At 37.4% G+C, this 26398-nt stretch overlaps 1 protein-coding gene across 2 annotated transcripts in view; it reads left to right on the top strand.

Annotated features, from left to right (window-relative positions):
- Positions 1-26398, top strand: part of fand (Pre-mRNA-splicing factor SYF1 fand) — a 385689-nt gene that overhangs the window by 128609 nt on the left and 230682 nt on the right. For both annotated transcript variants that reach the window (XM_090368673.1, XM_090368674.1), the window contains one exon: positions 8657-8729. In XM_090368673.1, coding sequence (XP_090224799.1) covers positions 8657-8729 — 73 coding nt within the window. The remainder of the gene's footprint in view (positions 1-8656; positions 8730-26398) is intronic.

The following is a 26398-nucleotide window of genomic DNA, read 5'->3' on the forward strand; positions in this document are numbered from 1 at the left end:
TGTCGATGCAAAATACTCATTTAGTTTGTTAGCTACCTGAGCAGGATCATCAACAGTTGACCATCGATATCAAGTGGACTGGCTTCACTTACTTGGATTTTATGTGTTTCTTAACTAATAGCATAACCCCTCCTCCCTTCCTATCCTTTCTGTAGACGTTGTACTCCCCAAATTCCATTTCTGCATTACTTATATCTGTGTGACACCACGTATCTGATATCCTAACAATATCCGCCTTTGATGCTTTAAGCAATACCTCAAATTCATCAAATTTATTTACTAAACTCCTAGAATTGGTGTACACGCAAGTATACATGCACCTGTTTCTATTCTTAGCTGCCCTAAACACAACCCATGTGTTTACTTGTACCACAATGACTCCCAGCAGTCTCTGAAATATCCTGCATCTTGTTTTTAAGGCTTCTGCTCATTCCAATAAAAGCGGTGCAAGAATCTCTTTCACCTCTGCCAGTGGCTACTGTTAATCTATTAGTCTTTGTCTCCCCCCAATCTAGCAGGTTTCCGACCAACCTAACACTGCCTCGATTGCATCAGCAAATATTCTTTCACCCTTTCTATTTAAGTGTATCCCATCCCTGTAGAAGCAATCTCTCCTGTTAACAAGTACAGACCAGGCTGAAAAAAATTCTACCCCTTGAGCCTTGTACAATCTTTCCAAGGCCGAATTGATCGACGAGACTCTCATCCTATACTCCCTCCTATTTTGTCTGGGCAGAATTGCAGACACTTTCAAATTCAACCCTAATTCATGGCTTTTTTTCAACAGTGACCTGTACTTGTTAAGTAATTCTGCCAGTCTCCTACTCTTGATATCATTAATGCCAACGTGTACAACTTTATCACCTTTTGTGCCCTTAAAAGATGATATCTGCTCTACAACGTCATCAGCCTTTGCCCCTGGCAGACATACCCTGGTCCTGTTCCACCTAACCTTTTTACAAAGAATGTTCCCCGTTTCCCTGACAATTGAGTCACCAACAACTACTAGTTCCTGTAGGACCAGCGCATTCTGCCTTGGGGGGTTGCCGCTGTGTTGCGTGATGACCAAGTTCAAGCTCTGGTGTTGATGGGCTCCTCAATTTAGTTCCTTCGAGGGCATCCACCCTGTCCTTCAAGCTCTCATATAGGCCCATAACAACACTGAATTGCCTGATTTCAATACACTCCTTGCATCGCGCACAACAAAGACATCCCCCATGGCAATATCATGTCCCGTACCTGAATGCTCCACAAACATCATGCAAGTAGTGCATTTTAAAAGTCTGTGATTCAGAAGGAAACTGCCCCCCCCTACCCCTCAGTTTCTCTCTGAGCTACAGCACTTCCATTAGCTTGAGCCTTTTGCTTTGCTGCTCTGGTCTGAATTTTAGGCACTAATTAAACCCACACTTTATATAGACAAGAAGTATTAAATCAACAAAAGCAATGCTTACCAATTATATCACTTTATGTTGCTGTTATTTGATTTTTATGAGCATTAGCAACTAAAGCTATATTGCTCCTTGGATAAGCAGTGGTCATTCACCGACCTTTCCGCATCCTCCGTATTTGGTGGTCACGGGCACTTTATGTTGCATGAACCAGAAAAAGATTGTCTGACCAGCGAATGTAGGATAACTGATGAAGGCTGTCCTAAGTGAGGAAGTTGTTTCAAAAATAACCGGACAAACCTACCACCGTTTATTGATATGTTTGGTTATAAGAATCAGTTTTGAATGCCTTTGTGATATTTTTCTAAAGCACATTTCTGGAGGTCATGACCATAAAACAATAAAAACAATTTGCACTTTCCGGTTTATTGAGCAGTTTATTAGTTAGTGCAATCTATTATGAATGGGTAGTAAACTCGATCTTATTGCATTTACGATAATACTGATAGCTAGAATTCTGTGGGATTTTACTTTATTATGGTGAAATGTGTTTCTCCTTCATATGATTGAAGTCTTCAATCATATAAAAACATAAATAAATTTTCAAAATCTGCTCCTTCATTCCTATTTTTGAAGCTTTTAAACAAAAATTGTGCAGGTAGTGAAACTCGCTTCACAATTTAAAATTTTGATAGTAAATACCTGACTGCGCAATAAAAAACTGTGCAAATCGAATGATGCTTTTCTTTGCTCATTTATTGGATCTCTTTGTTCTATCATTTATATTGCTTATATATATTACTATTATTACTTATAAGTAATATATACAGCAATACCTTGAATAGCACTGATAATTGGTACCGAAACTATTCCGTGTTATGTGAAACCGTGCTGATTGAGGTATAATTATAATAGATTTTAATTGAATACCAAAGAAACAGTCTATAAAAAATTATAATAAATCTCTAAACAATTTACTTGATAGCCAATTAAAGGATTTGAAATAAAAAAATATTGCAAAAATTTTATTAATGAAAAGGTAACATCATGAGAGATGAGAAAACAGCTTTATTGTTTATTTAGGTATTTTAATAATGAAGCCTGGTGAAGTCGTTTATTTTGCTCGGTGTACAAGTCTTTGTAGCTAGGGCCAAAAGGAGAAAAAATGTACACCAACAATTATCCTCTTCAGTTGTCAAACTTAGTGAATTAAGACATCAACACATGAGCTATGACATCTCTCAATCTAAGTGACAGAAGAAAAAAAAAAGGAAAAAAAAAAAAGACATTTCTGTGTTAGACTACCCAGCGTTTCTTATCATTTATCGCTGTGTACTGATTGTGTGTATCGCATTGACTGAGTATTACTCAGTCAATGATTAGAATTAGAAATCAGAATTAGCATCAGATTAGATTAGATTAGATCAGATCAGAATTACAAAGGATGGTAATGAAGGATGGTAATGATTTTTAAATGAGTAGTCTACTCATCTGGAAGTCACTGATTTCCAAGTGAGTAGACTACTCATTCAGAAGTCATTACCATCCTTTTTAATTCTGATGCCTGACAAATACTGCAGGTTAAAACAAAATGAAAAATTATTTCCCAATTTTTTTGAATACCCATTAAAATCTCATCTCACAAAGTAAACACTGCTCAGGGTATAAAGTTCGAGTGGGACATGATAAATGTCCCAAAGGTAGAAATACTTTTAGAACTATGAGATTAGAAGGTTGTTAATGTGACAAGAATAATAGTTAAAAAAGTTAGTGTGTTTTGAATCTTGCATTATCACCTTACTTTTAGCTTAACAATCTTCCATGCACAGTTAAAGTTGGCGACCTCAGCTTTCACTCATGATTTTGTGTACTAAATCCAGTTTGAGTATGAAATTTTCTTCTGTGGCGATAATGCACCTCCCAAGGTTTTTGCAGTACTTTGATCCAAGCCCGAGTCGGGATTCGAACCCGTGACCTTTGGGTTGCTAGGTAGGCACTTTACCCACCCGGCTAGCCCGGTCGGCATGAAATTTCTAAACCAAAAATGTAAACTTCTGTTGTATCACGCTGTAAAGTAAATTTAGTCGACTTATATTCACTGATATATTATTATTTTATAACTATTACTATTAGAATATTATTTTCATTCATTTTCTCAATTTTGAAACTCATTCAATTTTGAAATGTGCAAAAGTAGAATGCAATTTTCATTCTCTTTTTATTTTATGGTTCTTTTATTTTATTTTAACTTACTATTTTTGTGGAAAATAATAAGAACCTTCTTACCATTGATGGATTGAAAGTTGGAAAACAAGAAGAAACTTATGCTGTACTTTTATTTCTATAGGTTGTAATTTTCAGGAATTGTATGGTATTGTTTTTGGAATTATAAGCAGAATGAATGAACAAACAAGGAAGAACAAAAGTTAGCTTAAGATTATTGAATTGAAATTTAGGTAATGAATTGAAGCTAGTTGTTTAAATGAGCATAGATGTTCTAGTGTTAATTTTTCAACACTGTACTTAGTGTTCTGAACATGTATGGGTTCATGGTACTGAGGTTTCCATTTTAGTTGGCTCTGAGTGAATTTTTATGCAAAGTTTTAAAATAACTTCTAAAAAATGAAGTATTTGTACTTAAATGTATTTTCACTCTAATTCTGGACTGATTGCCCAGATTAGAGCAAAATTATCACTAAAAATTAAATGAAAAAAAAAAAAAAATTAAAGATGTGCAAAGGAACATTAACTCTTTAAGGATTGAATTATTTTTAATGCTATTATTCCCATGGCTTTAGTTATTTTTGCAAAAAGTTGACTTTTTTAAAAGTGTATGAAAAATGCTGAAAAAAATTAGATTTTCTATATGATACATATATAGAACATATTTTATTAACATCTGAAATGTATTACTGGTTTTATAGCACTAGAATATCAGAATACTGGTATAATACAAGACTCAGAATACTGGTATAGCACAAGAACCTTAGATCAGTTCAAAACAATAGATTATCATCAAAGGTTTTGTATAGTGGAGTGCAATCTAAAACATGGATCAATGCACAATCCCACATTACAGAACACATCTTGATTCCCCTTGTTTCTTTTGCCCTCGATGTATGTGTATAAACATGGCATACCTCATTGCATTTTTCTTGTGTGGTATACTAGGCACAGTAGAAGGAAAATAACATTCACTTAGTCTTAGAGAGATTTCACTTGCACACTAATTAAAAAAAAAAAAAAAAACTCCTGTTGTGGAACACTAGTTGCAAGGTTTCACCTCTATCTAAAATGTGAAAACATTTTTGTACCACTTTACTGTTTCACACACATGCACTGTAATTCCAATAATCAACATGCACTGTACAGAACTCAGTATTATGTGATCTGTCCATTGAGCCCATGTTTTTGTTATGTGCATTTATGTCTTCTGACTTCATTATTTCTTCTTTTGTTTTTTTAATGGCTTTTCCAGTGTTAACCACCTTGTTTTCCCGAAAGTATTGTTAGCATTCTAACTTCATTTCTTTCCATCCAGTGCAGTGCTCATAATGTCTGTGAAAAACAATTTTGTTGCAGTCTTTGGTAATTTTTCCCTAAAACTGAAAGGTGGAATTCTTTCTTTTAGGATTTTTTTAAGATACCACAAGAATTTCTTTTCATGCAATTATTTAGAATGCAGCAGAACTATATAGTTGCAACAGCTGTGGGAAGCAGTTGAGTAAAGTTGAGTAAATTTACACTGTAGATCCAGTGTAAACTATGGGGTCAAGGATATTGCCAGTCTTTATATCACATAAACTGTTGTACACCAGATATATGGTGTTTAGTTATGAAATGCATTGTTTTATACCAAGTTGTCCATAGAACAGAAGTAGATTTTCATTAGTACACAAGTTTTCAAAAGGATAAAAAGTGTTTCAAAAATTTTTTTTCTTAGAATATCCAGTACAGATCTCAACTTGTGCTTATAATCACATTTTTTACTGGTCATCATTATGACTAAAATGGGCATTCTTATTATGGTAAAGAATCTTCCTTTATAAGATATTGTAGAAAGCAAGGCTTTCAAAAGCCAATTATTTGATCAGTATTCTTTTAGAAGCAGTTTTTTATTATGTATCATAAGCCTAAACATAATAATAATACAAATTTCCAAAAAGAAATGTTTATTTTCTCTTATTTAATGAGTGCAAAATTTTAGTCATTAGCATTTGTATTAGTATTAGTCAAATAGTGAAAGGAGCCACAGGTTTTTGATGCACAGGGCAAAAAAAAAAAAAAAAAAATTATACCCTTCCCACTTCATACATGAAGGTATGAACTATCCAGTTGACCTTTGAATTTCTTCAAACTATCAGCCTCAACTACCTGCAGAGGCAACTTATTCCAATAATCAACAATGTGCTAGCTAAAAGAAAACTTCCTGCAATCTAGTTCAAACCTCTTCCCCTGTAATATGATTTTATGGTCCCCAGTTCTGGAATTCTCATTCATTTTGCTAACCCTCTCTCAGAACTTTATAAACCTAGACTAGAGCTTTATAAACCTAGGCACCCCAGAGGTCCCCTCTGAGGTGCCTAGTTGCCAAGCTCTGTAGCCCACATAACTGTAGTCTTTCTTCTACAGTTACTCTTTTGCTAATCTTGCCATGTGCATTGCATGTCTTTGGACCCTTTAAGAAGCTCAGTGGTTTTTTTTTCATATGACGTTTCCATACTTGGACACAGTATTCCCAATGTGGTCTTACAATTGCTTTATACAGTGGGATTAAGACCTCTCAATCTGTACCGAATAATGTTTGATAAATCACTGATAGGACACCATGGGCTTTACTGGCTATTTGTTTACACTGCTCAGAAAAATTCATATCTGCCTGTATTGTGACTGCCATGTCCCTTCCTTCCTCTACTGTTTTTAATTCAACCTCACTAAGTGTATAATTTATTTTGGGGTTGTTATTCTACAAGTGTAAGACCTCACATTTTGCTGCATTAAAACATAGCTGCCACTTTTCTGACCATTCTTGAAGCCTGTTCAAGTGATAATGAAGGAGCACTGCTTGGAATGGCTTAACGACTCTACCAATCTTTATGTTGTCTGCAAATTTTGAAATCACGCATTCTGTTCCTTCGTCAGTGTCATTTATGAAATTTAGAAACAACAGTGGTCCAAGAACCAATCCTTGGGGGATCCCTCTTCTCACTTTACAGTAATCAGAAGAATATTCATTAATCACAACTCTTTGCCTTCTGCCCTGCAGAAGGCAAAGAGTTGTGATTAATGGATATTATTGGATATATGAAGAGTTGTGATTAATTGCCCACCCAGCAATCCATCCTAGAATTTTTCCAGTAATTCCAACATGTTCCTGCTTATACAAAAAACCTCTCATGAGAGACTGAGTCAAATGCTTTGTTAAAATCCAAATAATCTATGTCGAAATTGTTCCCTACATCCAATTCATGAGTAACTGTGTCAAAATAGTTTACTGGGTTAGTTGAACATGATTTTCCCAACATAACCATCTTCAGAATGCCATTTCTATCTAGATGGCCCTGGATTGCACTCTTAATAATTAACCTCTAAGATTTTTCCCTACCACTGAAGTCAGACTGACCGGTCTGTAGTAACCAACTTATTAGATGAAATGACTAATTAGATGAAAAATTCACTAATTAGTCACTCAAAAAAGGTTGCCGACTCCTGCCTTAGGTAAATGCATATTAGCATAATTAAAAATGCATGTTTTCAGTTATGCTAATAGCATAAGTGTTTGTATCTTAAATTAATAAATATGTAACTTCTCTATTCTTGAAAACAAAGTCAACATATTTTGGATATTACTTATTTAATATATTTTTGAAAACAGAATCAAGCTAGTAATAATTACTAGCATATTACTTACACTAGGATATTAGTAGAATAGGAAACACACCTCCCTAATTCCCGAATTGCTGCCATCAAACTTATATTTTAGGATTGAATTCATCCCATACCATTTCATTAGTGCGTTTCTAGCTCTGTTTCTTTGTAGGCTTATTTCTTATTCAGAATCGGAACTCATCTCAAAACGTTGAAAGTTCCTTATCACTTCCATCCTCTGTTTTATCAAACAAAACATTTTCAGTATCTTCTGTATCAGTTTCATGATTTTCATTTACCTCTGTTGTTATCATATGATAAACATTTTAATTTGAATAGAACTGCAACTTGACTGATCCACGATCTTAATTTTTTTAATATAAATAATGCTTTTGAGCAATTATATTATATTCATTGTTTTTAAACAAATTCCATATGTGTCATTTCATAATTTTAGTTGATGGTTTCTTAGAAAGCTTGCAGTATCTTTCTATAAAATGTTATTAGCTTGACTATTTTTTACAGTATGTTACCTTTTGAATTTAAGGTCCATGTATAGTTGAGTGCAAGGCTATTAGTGACAAATAGGGTGCCCGACTATAATTGAGCACTGTACCTAAAGAGTTAACATTGGTGTAAAGTGATGTAAAGCATATAGGAGGTATGCTAAATGATTTAGTGTAATCATGCTTTTTCCTCATTATCAAATACACGAACATTGAGATCTCAGAGATGTCCTGCACCAATATTTAAATAAAAACAAGTGGAATGATCTCATTATGGCCATTATGGCAGACATAGAGCAATAACATAAATATACAAATTATAACTAAAATCTCCTTCAAGTGGAACCATCACTTTTTGAGTCATTGTCATGGGGAATAAGTCAAAACGAATGACAGTGTAACTGCAAAGTTAATTCATTCAGTGATTTTCTGTTATAATTAAGGAATGAGTTGCCTGCAACTGCTTGCATAGGTTAAACTTTTTTTTTTTTTTTTTTGCTGTTTAGTTTTGAATTTTGTCAATCCCTTTTTGGTGAGAAAATTTTCTTTAATCACTAAAATTTTCACGTATCTATACATGATATATTCTCTTATTATGCTAATTACCATATTTATTTTGCCACTCATAGTTTAAAAATTTTAAATGCCTATCTGAAAAGTAGTAAATTGACATAAGGTCAAATTCAGTACCTTAAGAAAACAATTCAAAGAGGAAATTGAAGTGGTTGTGACAGTCTAATTTCCTTTTCACCAAAGTTAGTAAAAATTCACTTAAGTGCTTTCTATTTATAGTTTGTTACTTAATTAGCTTTAAAACTTGCCTTAGTTTTTATTTCTATAATTTCATTTGCAATTTTTTATTTATTTGATTTTGTTTTTCTTCCCATCAAGATGATCTTGATTTGGAATTGCACCTTTCCAGGTTTGAATATCTTATGGATCGTAGACCATTGCTTCTTAATAGGTACCTTTCTCAATTGTCATTATACTCTTTTTCTCTTTAAAATTTTATTTTTTTTGAATATTCTGTTTGTGCTGCATAGCTATTGAAATACAGGGTGTGTGTAAAGCCAGTGTGCATCTCTATAAATAACACATCCCCCTCATGAAAGTTTCATTTCATATGAGAATAGGCGCCTCCGTAGCCAGGTGGGAAGAAGCAGCAGTGCGTAACGCACGCTTCTTGATTAGACCGGGGTTCGATCCCGTCACCACCAAATACGGGGATGCGGAAAGATCAGGGAATGATCACCGCATATTCCCGGAGCAATGTGGCCTTAGTTGCTAATGCTCCTAAAAAAAAAAAACCAAATAACAAATATGAGAATAAATATTTTATTCTGCAAGCATTTTTACAAAAGGTGTTCAAAATGATGCCCAAATGCATGTAAACAGGTATTTATGTACATTTGCATTTTTGCAAAGGCACAAATCAAATCTGCAACCCTTATATTGGTAATCACATTTGTAATTGATTCCTGCAGTTCTTGAAAGTTATGGGTATTATGTCTCTAAATAGTAACTTTCACTGCTGTCCCAGGAAAAAATATCTAGCGATGTGCGATCAGAGGAATGTGAGGACCAAAGGTTCTCTGAGAGAACTTTGTCTTCAAACACATCCCAGGTTAGTTGCATGGAAACATCAGCAACATGTGGAGTGGAATTGTCTTGTAGGAAATATGTTCTGCTAATTTTATCTTTATTCAACTGTCTGTTGAAGGTTAAAGAATGGAATTAAGTAGATTTCTGCCTGTATCTTTCAAAAAAATATATGGAATCAGTTATCTGCCTATATGACATGGCTTTCACAGTGCATGTGCCATTTACAGAGGTGCACAGTGACTTGACACCCTATGCATTTTAGTTTAAATATTTAATAAGTAATTTTTTTTTATGATTAAAAATTTTTTCTCTTTTAGGCTTTAATAAATGAGGCTAAGAAAAGTAGCAAAGAGCTTTTTTATATCTATGAAGCAACTGAACCATATGGGTCATTCACGGGATAGTTAGCATTAGCATTAGCAAAGGCGCATGATGCAAGAAAGCAAGCTTATATAGCATCAGCCAAAAAAAAAAAAAAAAAAAACCAACACCCTTATTTCACCATCCACTCGCTCCAAATGTTTGTGAAGTTCTGCCTTGAATCTGTTTAAGCTATCAACATTGCTTTGTTCTGCCTTGAATCTATTTAAGCAAGTTTGTTCCAGCAATCAACCATGCGCTGGCTAAAAGCAAACTTCCGCCCATCTATCCTACAACCGTCTTTCCTCAATTTGAATTTGTGCCCTCTCAGGCAATTATTCTGAGCAAGAGGAAGAATCCCAACAGCATTGAGCATGCTCAAACCATTCAAGGCTTTATACACCTCAATCAGATCACCTCGCAGGTGCCTAGTCTCCAGACACTGTAATTTGCAAAACTTAAGCCTTTCTTCGTAAGAGCAACCCTTTGTTCCATTCACTAATCTTGTTGCCCTTCTCTGTAATCATTCCAACAGATCTACATCCTTCTTAAAATGAGGCCTCCAGACCTATATACAGTACTCAAGGGGTGGCCTGGCCATTGCCTTATACAAGGGGATAATCACCTCCTTATCCCTGCTAGAAAAATTCCTGTATATCATTGACAATACACCATGAGCTACTCTTGCAGACCATCTGCACTGCTCAGAGAACTTCATATCTGCCTGCACAATTACCCCCAGGTCCTTTTCATTCTCTACCACTGTCCGTGTGGTACCACAGAGTTGATACGTTACTCTGGGATTACTGCTTCCCATATGTAGTACTTTACATTTGTCAATTTTAAACTTCATTTCCCACCCCTCAGCCCATCTGCTCAACTTTTCTAGATCCTATTGCAGCAGTGTACTGTCATTAGTGTCTTAACAACCCTGTGAACCTTCATATCATGTGCAAACTTGGACATTAAGCCTGATATATCATCATCAGTATCATTAATGAATACAGAAAACAACAATGGACCAAACACGGAAACCCTGGGGGACTCCACTAATAACATTAGTCGATGAAGAGCAGTGTCCATCGATTACCACTCTCTGCCTTCTTCCACTCAACCATCCATTTATCCATAGCAGCAATTTGTCTCCAATAACACACTGCTCCAATTTGTGCAGCAGTCTTCCATGTGCAACAGTATCAAGGGCTTTTCTAAGATCCAAAAAGATGATATCAAAGTTATTCTTTGCATCCAGTTCCTTTGTGACTACATCATAGTATCCAATCAAATTAGTCAGACAAGACTTTCCCTTAACAAATCCATGCTATGTCTGAGCTATAACTGAAGTCTTGTCTAGATGATCCTGCAGTGCTTCTTTAACCAATGCCTCCATTAATTTCCCTGGAACAGAAGTTAAACTAACAGGTCTCTAATTACCTGTGTCTTCCTTTGATCCTCCTTTGTGGATCGGAGTCACATTTGCATATCTCCAGTCCATGGGTACCTCTCCTGAGTCCAGGGAAGCTCTCATATTTATGGCTAAGGGTTTGCTTACTTCCTTTGCTGTCTCCTTTAAAATAATTGGATAGATTCCATCCACCCCTCGTGTCTTTCTTATGTTTATCTTCAACAATTTCTCCTCCACTTTACTCTCAGTTATTACATGATTATCTAGCTTACTGCCAGAGTTCAATACACTTCTGGCATTCCCCTCCCTGAATAACTCCTCATGTGTGAATGTCGATGGAAAATATTCATTCAGTTTGTTAGCTACCTGAGCAGGATCATCAACATTTGAACCATCGATATCAAGTGAAACGATCTGATTCATCCCTTCCTGAGTTTATATAAGTAAAGAACTCTTTGCTGTTTTTCTTTGCATCCTTTGCCAAAGATTTCTCATAATCTGCCTTTGCCTGCCTAACCTCCTTTGTAACTTGGTTACAGACCAGCTTATATCTATCATAGGCTTCTGTGTTACATGTTAATTTATATGTATCCCATGTATTTTTCTTCTCTGTCACATGTCTAATTAGTTCATCTGACATCCATTTAGGCCTAAATTTTAAACAATATTTCTTTGTTGGTATGAAAAGCCTAGTAGCTTCCAAGATTAATTCTTTGAATTCTTCCCATTTTGAATTTGCTGTTGGTTAACATCATCAGCTGGTTCCACCACATAGAATTTAAATACTGTCTCAGACCACCATAGGTCACCTTTGTGAAAGCAAAAACCCTTCCCTTTACCCTTGATGGTAGTTACCTCTTTGAGTAAATCCCACTTCAGCACACTGTCATCACTGCCACCTAGTTGTTTCTTTATCTGCAGATCTTGATGCACGAAGATTCATTACTGATAATCAGATCAAGAGTATTACTCCCTCTAGTTGCCTCCTGAACATGCTGTTGTAGAAAATAATCATCCAATAAATCCACAAAAGCCTTGCTAGTGTGTGAGTGACACTCTAATTTATTGGCTAAGACACTCTAATTTACTGGCCCACTCTATTTCTCTGCACAATTGCCCATTATACTCATCAGATTCATTAGGCCTATAACACACACACCTACTCTTATTTTTCCTTTCCCAGTGCTTATGTCACACCAAATAGTCTCAACATTGCATTGTCCACCAACATCAATTGGATGCACTTTAGATTTTGTGTTTCTTAACTAACAGCATAACCTCTGCTCCTCTAGTTCATCAGAGATAGTTCAATTCATCAGAAATAAATTTTTTTATTTCTGATGAATAAATTTTTAGAATAAATTTTTGTATTGATATTCACATGTGAGGATACATTAACCTTTGCTAGTACTACTGGTTCATTTAGCAGCAGTTGGAACTAAACAATTGGTTAATAAAAAGGAACTGGAGAGTAATTATGAAACAGATTTGAACAAGGCATGAAACTGTTTTGAGACATGAGAAAGTGATGATTTATTCATTTAATTTAGTATTAAGTAATAGTTTAATATTTAATTTAATTTCTGCAGATAACTAAACCTGTATCTATTACAATGGGAACATCTCTGGATTCAGACCAAGCCCCCATAGACTGAGATGTGGAAATGTTCCTCTGTTTTGCAAAGGTGGGCATGAGAGAGAGAGAGAGAGAGAGAGAGAGAGAGAGAGAGAGAGAGAGAGAGAGAGAGAGAGAGAGAGAGAAAAGAGAGGGGGGGGGAAGGTAACTATTGACCTGTAAGTTTGACTTCTCAGTATGAAAAACCACGAGGTGCATGATTAAGGATGCATTGTAGGGACATCCGGAGGGATGGAATTATATTAGAAACATAGCACATGTTTGTTAAAGAGCAAATAATGTGTTACTAAATAGATAAGTTCTGTGCTTCTTGCAAAAGAACTGATCCCATAAGAAAACTTTGATAGAGTTTATTTAGGCTTTAGCAAGGCCTTCCATCTTGTCCTACATAAATATTTTCTGTAAAAACTAGAAAAATATTCCACTGGGAAACTACTTCAATGGATAAAAGGATAGTTAAATTGCAATTTTTTTTTCAGTAGACCAGGATCATCATTAGCGGCTGCCATAGTACAGTACTTTGTTCCGTTTTTCTTTTCTGAATATTGACAAAACTATAAATAAGTTTAATGCCAATGTCCTTTAATACATAATGTAAAGATCGTGGAAGCAGCTTTGAAATTATTTGTTTTCATACATTGGGCTTTTATATTAATTCTCCTGTAAAATTCATGTTATGCATTGGGCATTGTTGTCAGTAGGACTTCATGTCCAATTGTAGTTGTATGTAAATTTAATGAAAGTTTAGAATAACAGTGATTTCTTGTTTTGAGCTAGTTATATATATACCTGTAATTACTAGCAATGGTAAAGGGAAGGGATTTTGTTTTCCTAAAGATGAATATAATGGGCTTAGATGTTTGTAAAATTTTTCTCAGCAGGATAATCTTATATCATTAACAGATGCAAATGCCAATTTTTTTTTTATTTTTTTTTATGTGAACCCCAAACACGAGAGGTTTTTGTTTTTGTTTTGTTTGGTTTTTAGGAGCATTAGCAACTAAGGCCATATTGCTCCGGGAAATGCGGTGGTCGTTCCCTGACCTTTCCGCATCTTCCCTATTTGGTGGTGATGGGCTCGAACCCCGGTCTAATCAAGAAGCGTGTGCTACGCACTGCTGCTCCTTCCCACCTGGCTACGGAGGCGCCTACACGAGAGGTATTAGAACCTATAGTACTTTGTACCGTGCTTGGGTTGTAGGTTGAGAAGACGAAAGAAGATGTTTGTTGACATTGGACTTGAACTTCTTAAGATTGTAATTTTCAGGAAATACGTATGAAGGAAGGTTGTTCCAGAAAACGGCAGTTGAATGAATAAATGAGGAAGATGAAAAGTTGGTTCTGTGGGTTTGAAGTTGGACAGTAAATGGATTTTGGCTGGTGGCGGCACGTGTTCGGACTGTTTTGAAAGAGAGAACAGGAATTATAGAAGCCAATTCAGAAGAACAGTGCCCATGGAAGAATCTGTAGAAGAGGCATGCAGCAGAAACAGTGCGTCTATGAGAAAGCGAGTGGAGAGACTCTGTTAGAGATGAATCATTAATTAACCTAACTTCCCTCTTCTGAATGGAATCAAGAAGCCTGAGGGGGGGGTTTTGGGGGCACCACACCAGATGTGGGAACAATATTCCATGGCAGGGTGGATTTGCGATTTATACAGAGTGAGCAGTTGTTTGGAAGAAAAGTAACGCCGAGAGCGAAAGAGAAAACCAAGTTTTTTAGATGCAGAGGAAGCACTATTTGTAATGTGCTTGTGCCAAGAGAGATTAGAAGTCAGGGTAATCCCCAAAAGAGATATATAATTTTGCCGAGAAATCGGAGTGTCACTAAAGATAAGCATAGGAGCAGAAGAATCCTTTTTGCGAGATATAAGACAAGACTGAGTTTTAGAAGGGATGAAATCAACTAAGTTGTCTTTGCCCCACTGGAGAATTACCTTAAGATCGGCATTTAAGGAATTGGTAGCAGATTTTCGAGAAGTTGAAGCTGATTGAACAGGACAAGGTTTCTCAAAATGGAAAGTTGAATGCAATGTGCTATCATCGGCAAAACTATGGATAGGATTTCCAGTCAATGGAAGAAGGTCATTGATATACAAGAGGAAAAGAGTGGGGGGAAGAACTGAACCTTGGGGGACACCGGCATTAGTGGAGAAGTTAGAAGACAGAGAGCCATGAACCATCACCCTCAGTGAGCGATCAGAGAGAAAACTGGATAACCAATTACTAAAAACAGTTGGCAAACCATAAGATGGAAGCTTGTTTAGAAGACCTTTATGCCAAACACGATCAAAAGCCTTTGAGATGTCAAGAGCAACTACTTGTGTTTCACCGAACCTTTCCATTGAATTAGTCCATAAATGGGTAACATATGCCAGAATATCACCAGTGGATCGACACTGATGGAATCCATACTGGTGATCGTTGATCAGACGGAAGGTTTCTAGGTAGTTTAAGAGTTGGCGGCTAATTGATTTCTCCATTACTTTAGAAAGAGTAGAAGTAATTGCAATGGGATGATAATTGGATGGGAGGGATTTGTCACCGTTTTTAGGAACTGGCTGGATATGAGCAAATTTCCAAGCAGAAGGAAAAATACCTTTGGAATAAGAAAGTGAAAAAAGGCGGCAAAGAATAGGAGTAAGTTCAAGAGCACAGGTTTTGAGAACAAGTGGAGAAATACCATCAGGACCTGGAGCTTTCTTAGCATCAAGATTCATTAAAATCCTTCTGATATCCTTTTGACGGAAGACCACAGGAGGCATTGAATGGAGCGTGTTGGGAATGGTGGGAGGTGTTTTACCAAGATCATTAATACATGAGCTGGAAGAAAAATGGGATGCTAGCAGGTCAGCTTTATCCTTGGCTGAAGTGACAACAGCAACCATCTGGTTTGGACAGAGGTGGGCAAAAGTTGCGGCCAATAGCTTTGGCAAGAGACCAGAATGCTCGGCTACCATTAGGGCAAGAAGCAAGTTTTCTACTCTTAGCCTGTTCAAACTCTAGTTTGGACTGATTAATAACTGCTTTACAATTGTTGCGAGCTTTGGTGTAGGCAGAAAATGAAACTGAAGAATTAGAAACTAGCCAATTACGATATGCAACATTCTTCTCTTGGACAGCCTTAGCACATTTATTGGAAAACCAAGGTTTAGATAAAGGACGAGATTTTAAAGTGGAGTGTGGGATAAAGGATTCCATTCCTGCAAGAATAATTTCACTGACACGATCTGGGTAAATGTTGACATCAGAACTTTTGAAACAGTAATCCGACCAAAGAAAAGAAGTCTCGCAGGTCATCCCACTTTGCCTTCTTGTAATGCCAAACAACACAAGGTTGGAAATAGCCATGAGATAAAGGTTCCATTGGAAAAGAGACAATCACCAAGTTGTGATCTGAAGTGCCTAAAGGACCTCTCACTTTGACCGTGTACTTAGAAGGGTTGTTTGTGAGAAAAAGATCAAGCGTATTGGCTGTATGATTAGGATTGTCCGGTATTCTTGTAGGTAAATGAACAATCTGTGCTAGGTCATTAGTAATTGCAAAAGCCTCAGCATCTCGACCTGCTGGGTCGGTGTGACTAGAAAACGGAAGCCAGCTGGAGTTGTGAACATTAAAATCGCCAAGGAAAATTACCTCATTGTTAGAAAAGTTGGACTGGAGAAAGTCAAGTTGCAAAGAGAGGAAGTCAAAGAGCTCCAAGTGATTAGTGGAGTTGGGAGAACGGTAGAGACAACAGATGAATTTGACACAATGAGGTAGAGAGATTTTAAGCCAGAGAAGATCAAAGAGAGGAGATTCCAAATTGCCAATTCTCTGACAGGGAATATCAGAACGGACATATGCACAAGTACTACGTTTGAGGTGATAGGAATCGTACAGCGAATAATTTGGGCATCTGAGATGAGCAGTAGATGAATCAACCGATAACTGAGATTCTGTCAGAAAAAGTACATGGGGTTTGGCAGACTGCAAGTGGAAATGAACATCGTTGAGATTAGAATTGAGACCACGTATATTTGTGAAATGAATTAGGAAATCCTTGGGAGGTTTAGATCTTTTTGCAGATAAGCTTGCTCTATTAGTTTGACAATTCATGGTGTATTCAATAGTAAGAAAAAGTGGGTGGGACATGCTGTATGAAGTAATGAAATTTTTGGATATGGTGTACATGTGATAAGAATATACCCAGATCCTTGACATAACGTGACCTCGACAATGCTCCCCGCACACACACTACTCGGACTCCCTCCAGTCACTATCTGGCAGAGTAGAGGTAGCAAGATTATACACTAGCTGATCCGGAAGCCTCCTAGAGAGTTACCAGTAGGTTCAGTCCGGTGTACTAACTAGTGGCCTGCCTGCGAACACCGTTTTAGAGCTGTACCCTCGAAATGTAAGGAATATTGGATCTCGCCACGACGTTCATTGAAAACTAAAGGAAGTAATCATAGGAGCAAGAACAGTATACAAGGGGGTATCAAAAAGTTTGTACCTTTCCTTAGAAATAAAAGCCCTAGAAAGGTGAAACTTTACAGGAACTTTAATCCTTTTCTATAAACTCTCCATGTACAGTAACATGTTTCTCCCATCTATGGATCAATTGTTTAATGTCTTGATCATAGAAGTCCACACTTTTTGCCTGTTGCCACAATTCCACTTCATTCATGACTTCCTGAGATGAATCAAAGCGGCATCCACACAATGTTTTCTTCATTTCTTGAAACAAGAAGTCTGACGGTCCTAGGTCAGGAAAATAGCGTGGATGCTGCAGTAGTTCGAAGCTGCACTGGCCAACAAAGTTGGTGGTTGGTGGTGGCAACAGCTGTGTGAGCCGGTACATTGTCTGACAAAAGACGGACACCTTTGGTTAACATTCCGCATCTTTTCACTTTCTGTAGTATTCTCTGGTAAGTGTGGAACAATGGGGTAGATAAAATGTCTAGATAACCTCTTTTCTGTCCCAAAACGAGGACATCACTCTCTTCGCAGATGGAATGATTTTTGCCTTTTTGGGAGGTGTGCTTCCACTGCTTTGACATGTCTTTAGTCTCGGGATCATACCGGTACATCCAGCATTTGTCATTTGTCACCAACTGATCAAAAATGTCCTCAACATCCACATTACACAAATTCAACAGTTGGTGAGAACATTGCATTCGACATTGCTTCTGCAAAGGCGTCAGCAGTCTTGGAACCCATCATGCGGAGATCTTAGACATGTGCTGATCTCCGAATGATGGGGAGATCTTAGACATGTGCAGATGGTCATGTAAAATGCTGTGGGCAGACTCATAACTAATTCCCACTGCATTTGTGATGAAATGAATTGTCACACATATGTCACTCAGCACCAGCTGCTCAACCTTTGCAACTATCTGTAGGTATTGATGGCCATCCTTCTCTTGGCTCATCAAAGACACTTGTACAAGGACACCAGAACTTCTGTTTCCATTGTTTTACAATGTCATAGGATGGACAATTGTGCCCATGTCACTAGGCCAATGGTGGCACCATTGGTCTAGTGACTGCCGCTCTTTCCGCTATCTAACTATGCTTGGAACTCAAACAGCATACAAGACTTGCAATTTCTGTGATACTGCCACCTTCCACTGGTACCCAGCAATCATACTTTTTTCGAAGTTTCTCACATCAAATCACATCCGTTGCTTGATCAAGTACTTTATATGAACTGCATTCTATGAACTCACAGTTTCATATGTACCAGTTCTCACCACATGTGCCAACCAGCGGGGAGGAATGGTTGATTGCTAAAACAGGGGATGGTCATTATGTTTTGATTGGACAGTGTCTATTTGGATTTTAGCAAAGTGTGTGACATAGCTGAGTGATCAGGAGCACGAGTGCAGTAGCACATGCTCTTTGAGTGGACTGGGGTTCAAGCCTGTGACTGCTAAATACGATTATCATTTGTATTGATCGATTTATTGTAAACTCTACTAACCTGGGGGTCGGGATATAAACAAGAAAAAAAAAAAAAGTTTTATCACATAACACAACATTCAAGTTGAACAGATCTGATGTCCTGCAATTATTATTATTTATTTTTTTTTTTGTAATTATTTGCTATCAGGTATAGGGAACAGCTTATTTTTGCATCAGAGTGACTGATGCAACTTAATGTCATATAACTTCTCAATCTCTTACAATGTTGGGATACACTTAAACAGAAAGGGTGCAAGAATATTTGCTGATGCTTTTGAGATGGTGTCAGTTGGGGCAGAAAACTGCTAGTTTGTGGGAGGGGGGTAAACAGACTAATAGAGTAACTATAGCCAAAGGCAGAGGTGAAAGTAATTTTTGCACTCTTTCTAGTGGAATGAGCAAGGTGCTGGGGATTTCAAGGATGCTGGAAGCTATCATGGAACAGGTAAATACATGGGCTGTGTTATGGTTACTAAATGTAACAAAAGGTGATGTATACTTGCATGTAAATCAATGCTAGGAGCATAGTAAATAAATTTGATGAATTTGAAGTGCTGATCAAGATATCAAATGCAAACATTGTTGGGATATCAGAGACGTGGTGTCACTCAAATATCAAGGGCTTAGTGTTAGACAATGTTAACTACAAAATTGTTTTGAGACAATTTTAGTTTAACTTTATACAAATAACAATGCATATGTCATAGAAATGTATTTCTCTAGTAGTTTACAAGTTAGCTTGGGCTATGAGCACATTTCCGGTAAACCAAGAAAATGTCAAATGGCTTTTTTCTTTGTTTCTTTGTATGGGGAGTACAATGTGTGCAGAAAGGACGTTGTGTATATTGTCAAGTGGCACCAGGGCAAACCCTGGTCTGTGCCTGAGCTTACCAGGGAGGCCCTCCCCAAAAAAAAAAAAAAAAAAAAAAACCTGCTGGAAGAGGAAGACGTGAAAAGGGGTGACAGAGAAGGGGGGAGGGAACAGATGTATGAACACAAGGTAGATAGATGATAGGAAGGCTGCCAACCTGGAAATAGGAAGTTAAAGGGATAAAGGGGCACCCTTGTGGAAGGATCCTACTCTTCACTGGGGGGACTCAGAAGGAAAAGCAAAAGTTTTGTGGTGGCGGTAGGGTCCACCAGACTGAAAATGTTGGGATGGAGAGGTGGGGGGAGGGGGGGGAGAGAGAGAGAGAGAGAGAGAGAGAGAGAGAGAGAGAGAGAGAGAGTGTGTGTGTGTGGTGGGGAGGATGAAGTCATAGGATCATGGGGGGACTATGTGGGGGGGATGTAAGGTCATTCTGGCCAGAACAGCTGAAACTGGTGTCAACATTTCCATGTCAGGCCACAGAGAAGAAAGGGCACAATGTCAGCAAGACAAAGGATTTCCCAACAGGGGCCCAACTGCAATCATGTATGAGGGGCAGTACAGAAAGGACAAAGTGTGTTCAAAGTGTTGTTTGTAATTAAGGCGGTCTCCAGGATTTCCCCTATATGCCACCATAGCATCTGTAAGGCAGAAGCCAATGCTGGCAAATGTGTGTTTAGTATTGAAGTGTTTGTATATGTGTTGTATGTTGAGTGCCAGCCCCCTTTGACTTTGCAGCCAGGGGAAACCTAGTCCCTGACTCCTTTCCCTAGCCATGTGGAGGCACACCAGGGATTGCTATCTGGAAAATTTTACTAACTGAGGTTTCTAGACAAGCTCGAAACCCCAAGGAATAAATAAGGAAAGGAGAAGGAACATAGTAGGAGAAGTAGAGGATATGGTGTGGGAAGAAAGAGATAGAAGTAGGGGAATACAGCAAAAAGAATATAGAATAGAAGATTACTGAATAGAAGATTACTAGTGAAAACAAACATATACTATATATAAATATTGGCATCTGCAGAATCTAGCAGCGCAGAAAGGGAAAAGAATAATCAGCCCACCAAAAAATATAAAGGAGACCTTGAGAGCAAATTAATCTCAGGACTCACCTAACAAATCATTTAAACTTAGAAGTAGTAACTATTATAGTTCCTATTTACATTCATGAGTTATGAATAGCCCAGAACCCTTCCAGGCCAGTTAAAAATAAGCAACCATCATTACCAATTAAATCAAATCAGTAATCACAGATCAATATAACCCAGAATTTCTTTTAAGTCAGCTCATATCACCTCAACCTTGTGGTTTAGAAATATCAACAGCTAGCAAAAAACCCGACCCAGCTGAAAACTTTTCTACGTACACGATATTTGCTTGTTAACAGCAGAGACTGCTTATACACCACCTCAACCTTGGGGTGTAGAAATATCGACAGCTAGCACAAAACCTGACCCAGCTGAAAATTTCTCTATGTACACGATCTGTGCTTGTTAACAGGAAAGACTGCTTCTACAGGGATGGGATACACTTAAATAGAAAGGGTGCAAGAATATTTGCTGATGCTATCGAGGCAGAGTTAGGTGGGTTGGAAAATTGCTAGCTTGGGAGGATACACAGATTAAAAGTTTAACAGTAGCCGCTGGCAGAGGTGAAAGTGATTCTTGCACTGCTTCTATTGAAATGCAATGGAGCAGCAGCCTGGAAAGTAAGGTAATGGGGATTTCCAGGACTGCTGTGAGTCATAGTGGAACAAGTAAATACATGGGCTGTGTTAGGGTAACTAAGAGTAGAAACAGGTGCATGTATACTTGTGTGTACACCAGTGCTGGAGTATAGTTAATAAATTTGATGAGCTTCAACAATATCTGCCTTTGATGTCAAGACATCAAAGGCAAATATTGTTGGGATATCAGAGACATGGTGTCACACAGACAAAAGCAGTGCAGAATTGGAATTTGGGGAGTACAATGTGTACAGAAAGGATAGACAGGACAGAAAGGGAGGTGGGTTATGCTGGTAGTTAAGAAACGCATAAAATCTATGGAAGTGCATCCAATTAATGTTGGTGGACAATGTAATGTTGAGTTTGTTTGGTGTGACACACTGGGAAAGGAAAAATGAGAGTAGGTGTGTGTTATAGGCCTAATGCAGTGGTTTTCAACCAGGGGGCGCAATAACAATTCCGGGGTGCCACATAAATTCAGATTAAGTTACTTAAACTTTTTATTATTATTTTCTTAATTTATATGTTTATTTCATTATAACAAGGTGTACAGTATCTTTTTAATTTTGTGGTGATCTATAATTGATGTTTACTTAGTACCTCTATATAAAGAATAAAATTATTATATACTGTATATATATATAATTTATATTATGAAATGTAATTTTTATAATTATATTATTGTAATAACTATCATATAACATATATATAATTTTTAATATTATATATATATATATATATATATATATATATATATATATAGATCTAACAGGCAGAAAATAAGTAGGGATGCCGCAAAATAAAATAAATGACTTAGGGATGCCGTTATTAAAAAAAAAGGTTGAAAGCTACTGGCCTAATGAATCTGATGAGTATAATGAGCAATTGTGCAGAGAAATAGAGTAGGCCACTAAATCAGTGTGTCTTATAATGGGGGATTTTAATTTCCCAGAGATTGACTGCAATTTGTGGGTTAGTCACTCACTCACACACTAGCAAGGCTTTTGTGGATTTATTGGATGATTATTTTCTACAACAGCATGTTCAGGAGGCAACTAGAGGGAGTAATACTCTTCATCTGATTATCAGTAGTGATTCTTCATGCATTAAGAATTTGCAGATAAAGGAACCACTGAGTGGCAATGATCACAGTGTGCTGAAGTGGGATTTACTCAAAGAGGTAACTACCATCAGGGGTAAAGGGAAGGGTTTTTGCTTTCGTAAAGGTTTTTTTTTTGCTTTCATAAAGAATTTAAATACTGTCTCAGACCACCTTTCTATGGTGGTCTGAGACAGTATTAAAATTCTATACATTGGGACCAACTGATGATGTTACCAACAGCAAATTCAAAATGGGAAGCATTCAAAGAAATAATCTTGGAAGCTACTAGGGGACTATACATTGGGACCAACTGATGATGTTACCAACAGCAAATTCAAAATGGGAAGCATTCAGAGAAATAATCTTGGAAGCTACTAGGCTTTTCATTCCAACTAAGAAATACTGTTCAATGTTTATGCCTAAATGGATATCAGATTAACTAATTATACATGTGGCAGAGAAGAAAAATGCATGGGATACATATTAATTAACAGGTGACACAAAAGCCTATGATAGATATAAGCTGCTCTGTAACCAAGTCACAATGGAGGTTAGGCAGGTAAAGGCAAATTACGAGAAATCTTTGGCAAAGGATGCAAAGAAAACGGCAAAGAGTTCTTTACTTATGTAAACTCTAGAAGGAAGGGAATGAATCAAATTGGTCCACTTGATATCGATGGTTCAACTGTTGATGATCCTGCTCAGGTAGCTAACAAACTAAATGAATATTTTGCATCAACATTCACATATGAGGAGTTATTCAGCAAGGGGAATGCCAGAGGTGTATTGAACTTTGGCAGTAAGCTAGAGAATCTTGTAATAACTGGGAGTAAAGTGGAGGAGAAATTGTTGAAGATAAACAAAAGAAAGGCACGTGCGGTGGATGGCATCTATCCAGTTATTTTAAAGGTGGCAGCAAAGGAAGTAAGCAAACCCTTAGCCATAATTATGAGAGCTTCCTTGGACGTAGGAGATGTACCCAGGACTGGAAATGTACAAATGTGTCCCCAATACACAAAGGAGGATCGAAGGGAGACAGGTAATTACAGACTTATTATTTTAACTTCTGTTCCAGGAAAATTAACGGATGAACTGGTTAAAGAAGCATTGCAGGATCATCTAGACAAGACTTCAGTTATAGCTTGGACACAGCATGGGTTCGTTAAGGGGAAGTCTTGTCTGACCAATTTGATTGGATACTATGATGCAGTCATAAAGGAACTGGATGCAAAGAATAATTTTGATATCATATATTTGAATCTTAGAAAGGCTTTTGATACTGTTGCACATGGGAGACTGCTGCACAACTTCGAGCAGTGTGACATTGGAAGCAAATTGCTGCTATGGATAAAGGGATGGTTGAGTGGGAGAGGACAGAGGGTGGTAATCAATGGACACTGCTCTTCGTGGACTAATGTTATTAGTAGAGTCCCCCAGGGTTCAGTGTTGGGTCCATTGTTGTTTTCTATATTCATTAATGATATTGGTAATGGTATATCAGGCTTGATGTCCAAGTTTGCAGATGATATGGTCAGCAGGGTTGTTAATGGCACTAATGACAGTACGCTGCTGCAACAGGATCTAGAAAAGTTGAGTAGATGGGCTGATAGGTGGCAACTGAAGTTTAACATTGACAAATGTAAAGTACTGCATATGGGAAGCAGTAACGCCCGAGTAACGTATCAACTGTATATTACTACACTGACAGTGGCAGAGAGTGAAAGGACCTGGGGGTAATTGTGTAGGCAGATATGAAGTTTTCTGAGCAGTGCAGACGGTCTGCAAGAATAGCTCATGATGTCTTGTCAATGATATACAGGAATTTTTCTAGCAGGGATAAGGAGGTGATTATCCCCTTATATAAGGCAGTGGTCGGGCCACCCGTTGAGTACTGTATACAGGTCTGGAGGCCTCATTTTTGGAAGGATGTAGAGCTGCTCGAGCAAGTCAGAGAAGGGCATCAAGATTAGTTAATGGAACAAGGGTTGCTCTTATGAAGAAAGGCTTAAGTTTTGCAAATTACAGTGTCTGGAGACTAGGCCTCTGTGAGGTGATCTGAATGAGGTCTATAAAGCCTTGAATGGTTTGAGCATGCTCAGTCCTGATGGGACTCTTCCTCTTGCTCAGAATAATCGCCTGAGAGGTCATAAATTCAAATTGAGGAAAGGCAGTTGTAGGATAGATGTGTGGAAGTTTGCTTTTAGCCAGAGGGTGGATGATTGCTGGAACAAACTTCCGTCTGTCATTGTAGAAGTTGATAGCTTAAACAGATTCAAAGCAGAACTAGATAAACATTTGGAGTGGGTGGATGAGTGAAATAAGAAGGGTTTTTTTTTTTTTTTTTTTTTTGGCTGATGCTATATAAGCTTGCTTTCTTGCATCATGTGCCCTTGCTAATGCTATTGAAATAGCTAAACAACACAATTTACAACCCACAATGTGGGAAAAATGATAAAATGCTTCACCAGAAATTGTCAATTTAAATCTTGGACCACGACATCCAGAACAACACTTACTATATAAGTACAGCAAATAATACCAAGGAACAAGAGTGTCTGTATTAACACCACCTTTGTCTGTAAGTCCCACAGGATCTATTTTCTTGTATATCCTGCAGATAAGTTCAAATATTCTTGTAAGAACAAAGCCAGGTACTGCCACAAATATTTCAAAAAAGCATCCTTCTAAATAAGATACCATTTCAATTGAAAACCAGCAGAGTACAACATATAAACATCCACATTGTCCATCAAGGTGGCAGCACAAACATTTAGATTATTTTGACACAATGGTCTTCATCCCATCAACAAGACCAAGCATCAGCTTTGCAAACTCAGTCACATCCATACACTACTTTATACCAAAATAGTTTTATTTGCCCACACAATATCTGTGCATCAAAAAGGTTATGTTGTCACACTTACAATATGTTTCCACCTCCAGAACACTTTAGAAAACAGGCCTTGTGCGTCGGGTTCCATTATATCATTGACCGAAGTCAATCATCGCAAGAAACTTTGATGATTCAGAACACTTTATCGGCAAATTCGGAGAAACACAAAAAAGTTTGCCTTTGTTTCTGCAAGTCGTGTAAATCATCAACACTATATACATTAGTCATTATCTGTAATTGGTTTCTTAAGTCAAGATAGTGATTACACTAACCATCTCAACAGCTCTACTAGTGCAGGGAGAGAAGTGGACAATCCAAGCATATGTAATTTGGAATTGATACTCCCCGTAAGTAAAAAAGGTAACATATAGCCCCATGCTGAACCATTTCATTTCTTTGGTATGTACAGAGACTTTGGGTATATAACTATAAATAACTCTGCCTAAAAGAATTTTGCTTCATTAACTTTGCCACTTCCTGAGAAATTCAGATTTTAACCTGGCAACATCATCTTTTTCTGACAGATTGAAATTCAAATTATAGTCATCTATATTAGCAGGAAGTTGTCTTCTTCGATGATATATCAAATATTGTAAAATAGCATCATAATATATTGGGACTCGCCCATTTAAGACCTGCAGAGCAGCAGAAGAAACAGTTTTGCATGCTCTGCAGGTGTTTAGAAGAAAAAATCGCTGTGATTGAACTAAGTATTTTTTAATGGTTACATTACTAACTCTAACCCCAAACATCTGCTGCATAACAGATGATGGGTAAGAAAAGGCATTAGCATTAGTAGCATATGATGCAAGAAAGCAAGCTTATGCAGCATCAGCCAAAAAAAAAAAAAAAAAACCTTCCACTTCACTCCTCCGTTCGTTCGAAATACCTGTCCAGCTGAGCCTTAAGTTTATTTAGGCTATCAACTTCCACAACAAGGGATGGAAGTCTGTTCCACCAACCAACTGCCTGCTGGCTAAAGGCAAATTTCTGCACATCTATCCTACATCTCTCTTTCCTCAATTTGAATTTATGCCCTCTCAGGTGATTATTCTGAGCAAGAGGAAGAATCCCATCAGCATTGAGCATGCTGAA

The sequence above is a fragment of the Mastigoproctus giganteus genome, chromosome 2, assembly GCF_048544385.1.
Source record: "Mastigoproctus giganteus isolate SK-2022 chromosome 2, ASM4854438v1, whole genome shotgun sequence".
NCBI lineage: Eukaryota > Metazoa > Arthropoda > Arachnida > Uropygi > Thelyphonidae > Mastigoproctus > Mastigoproctus giganteus.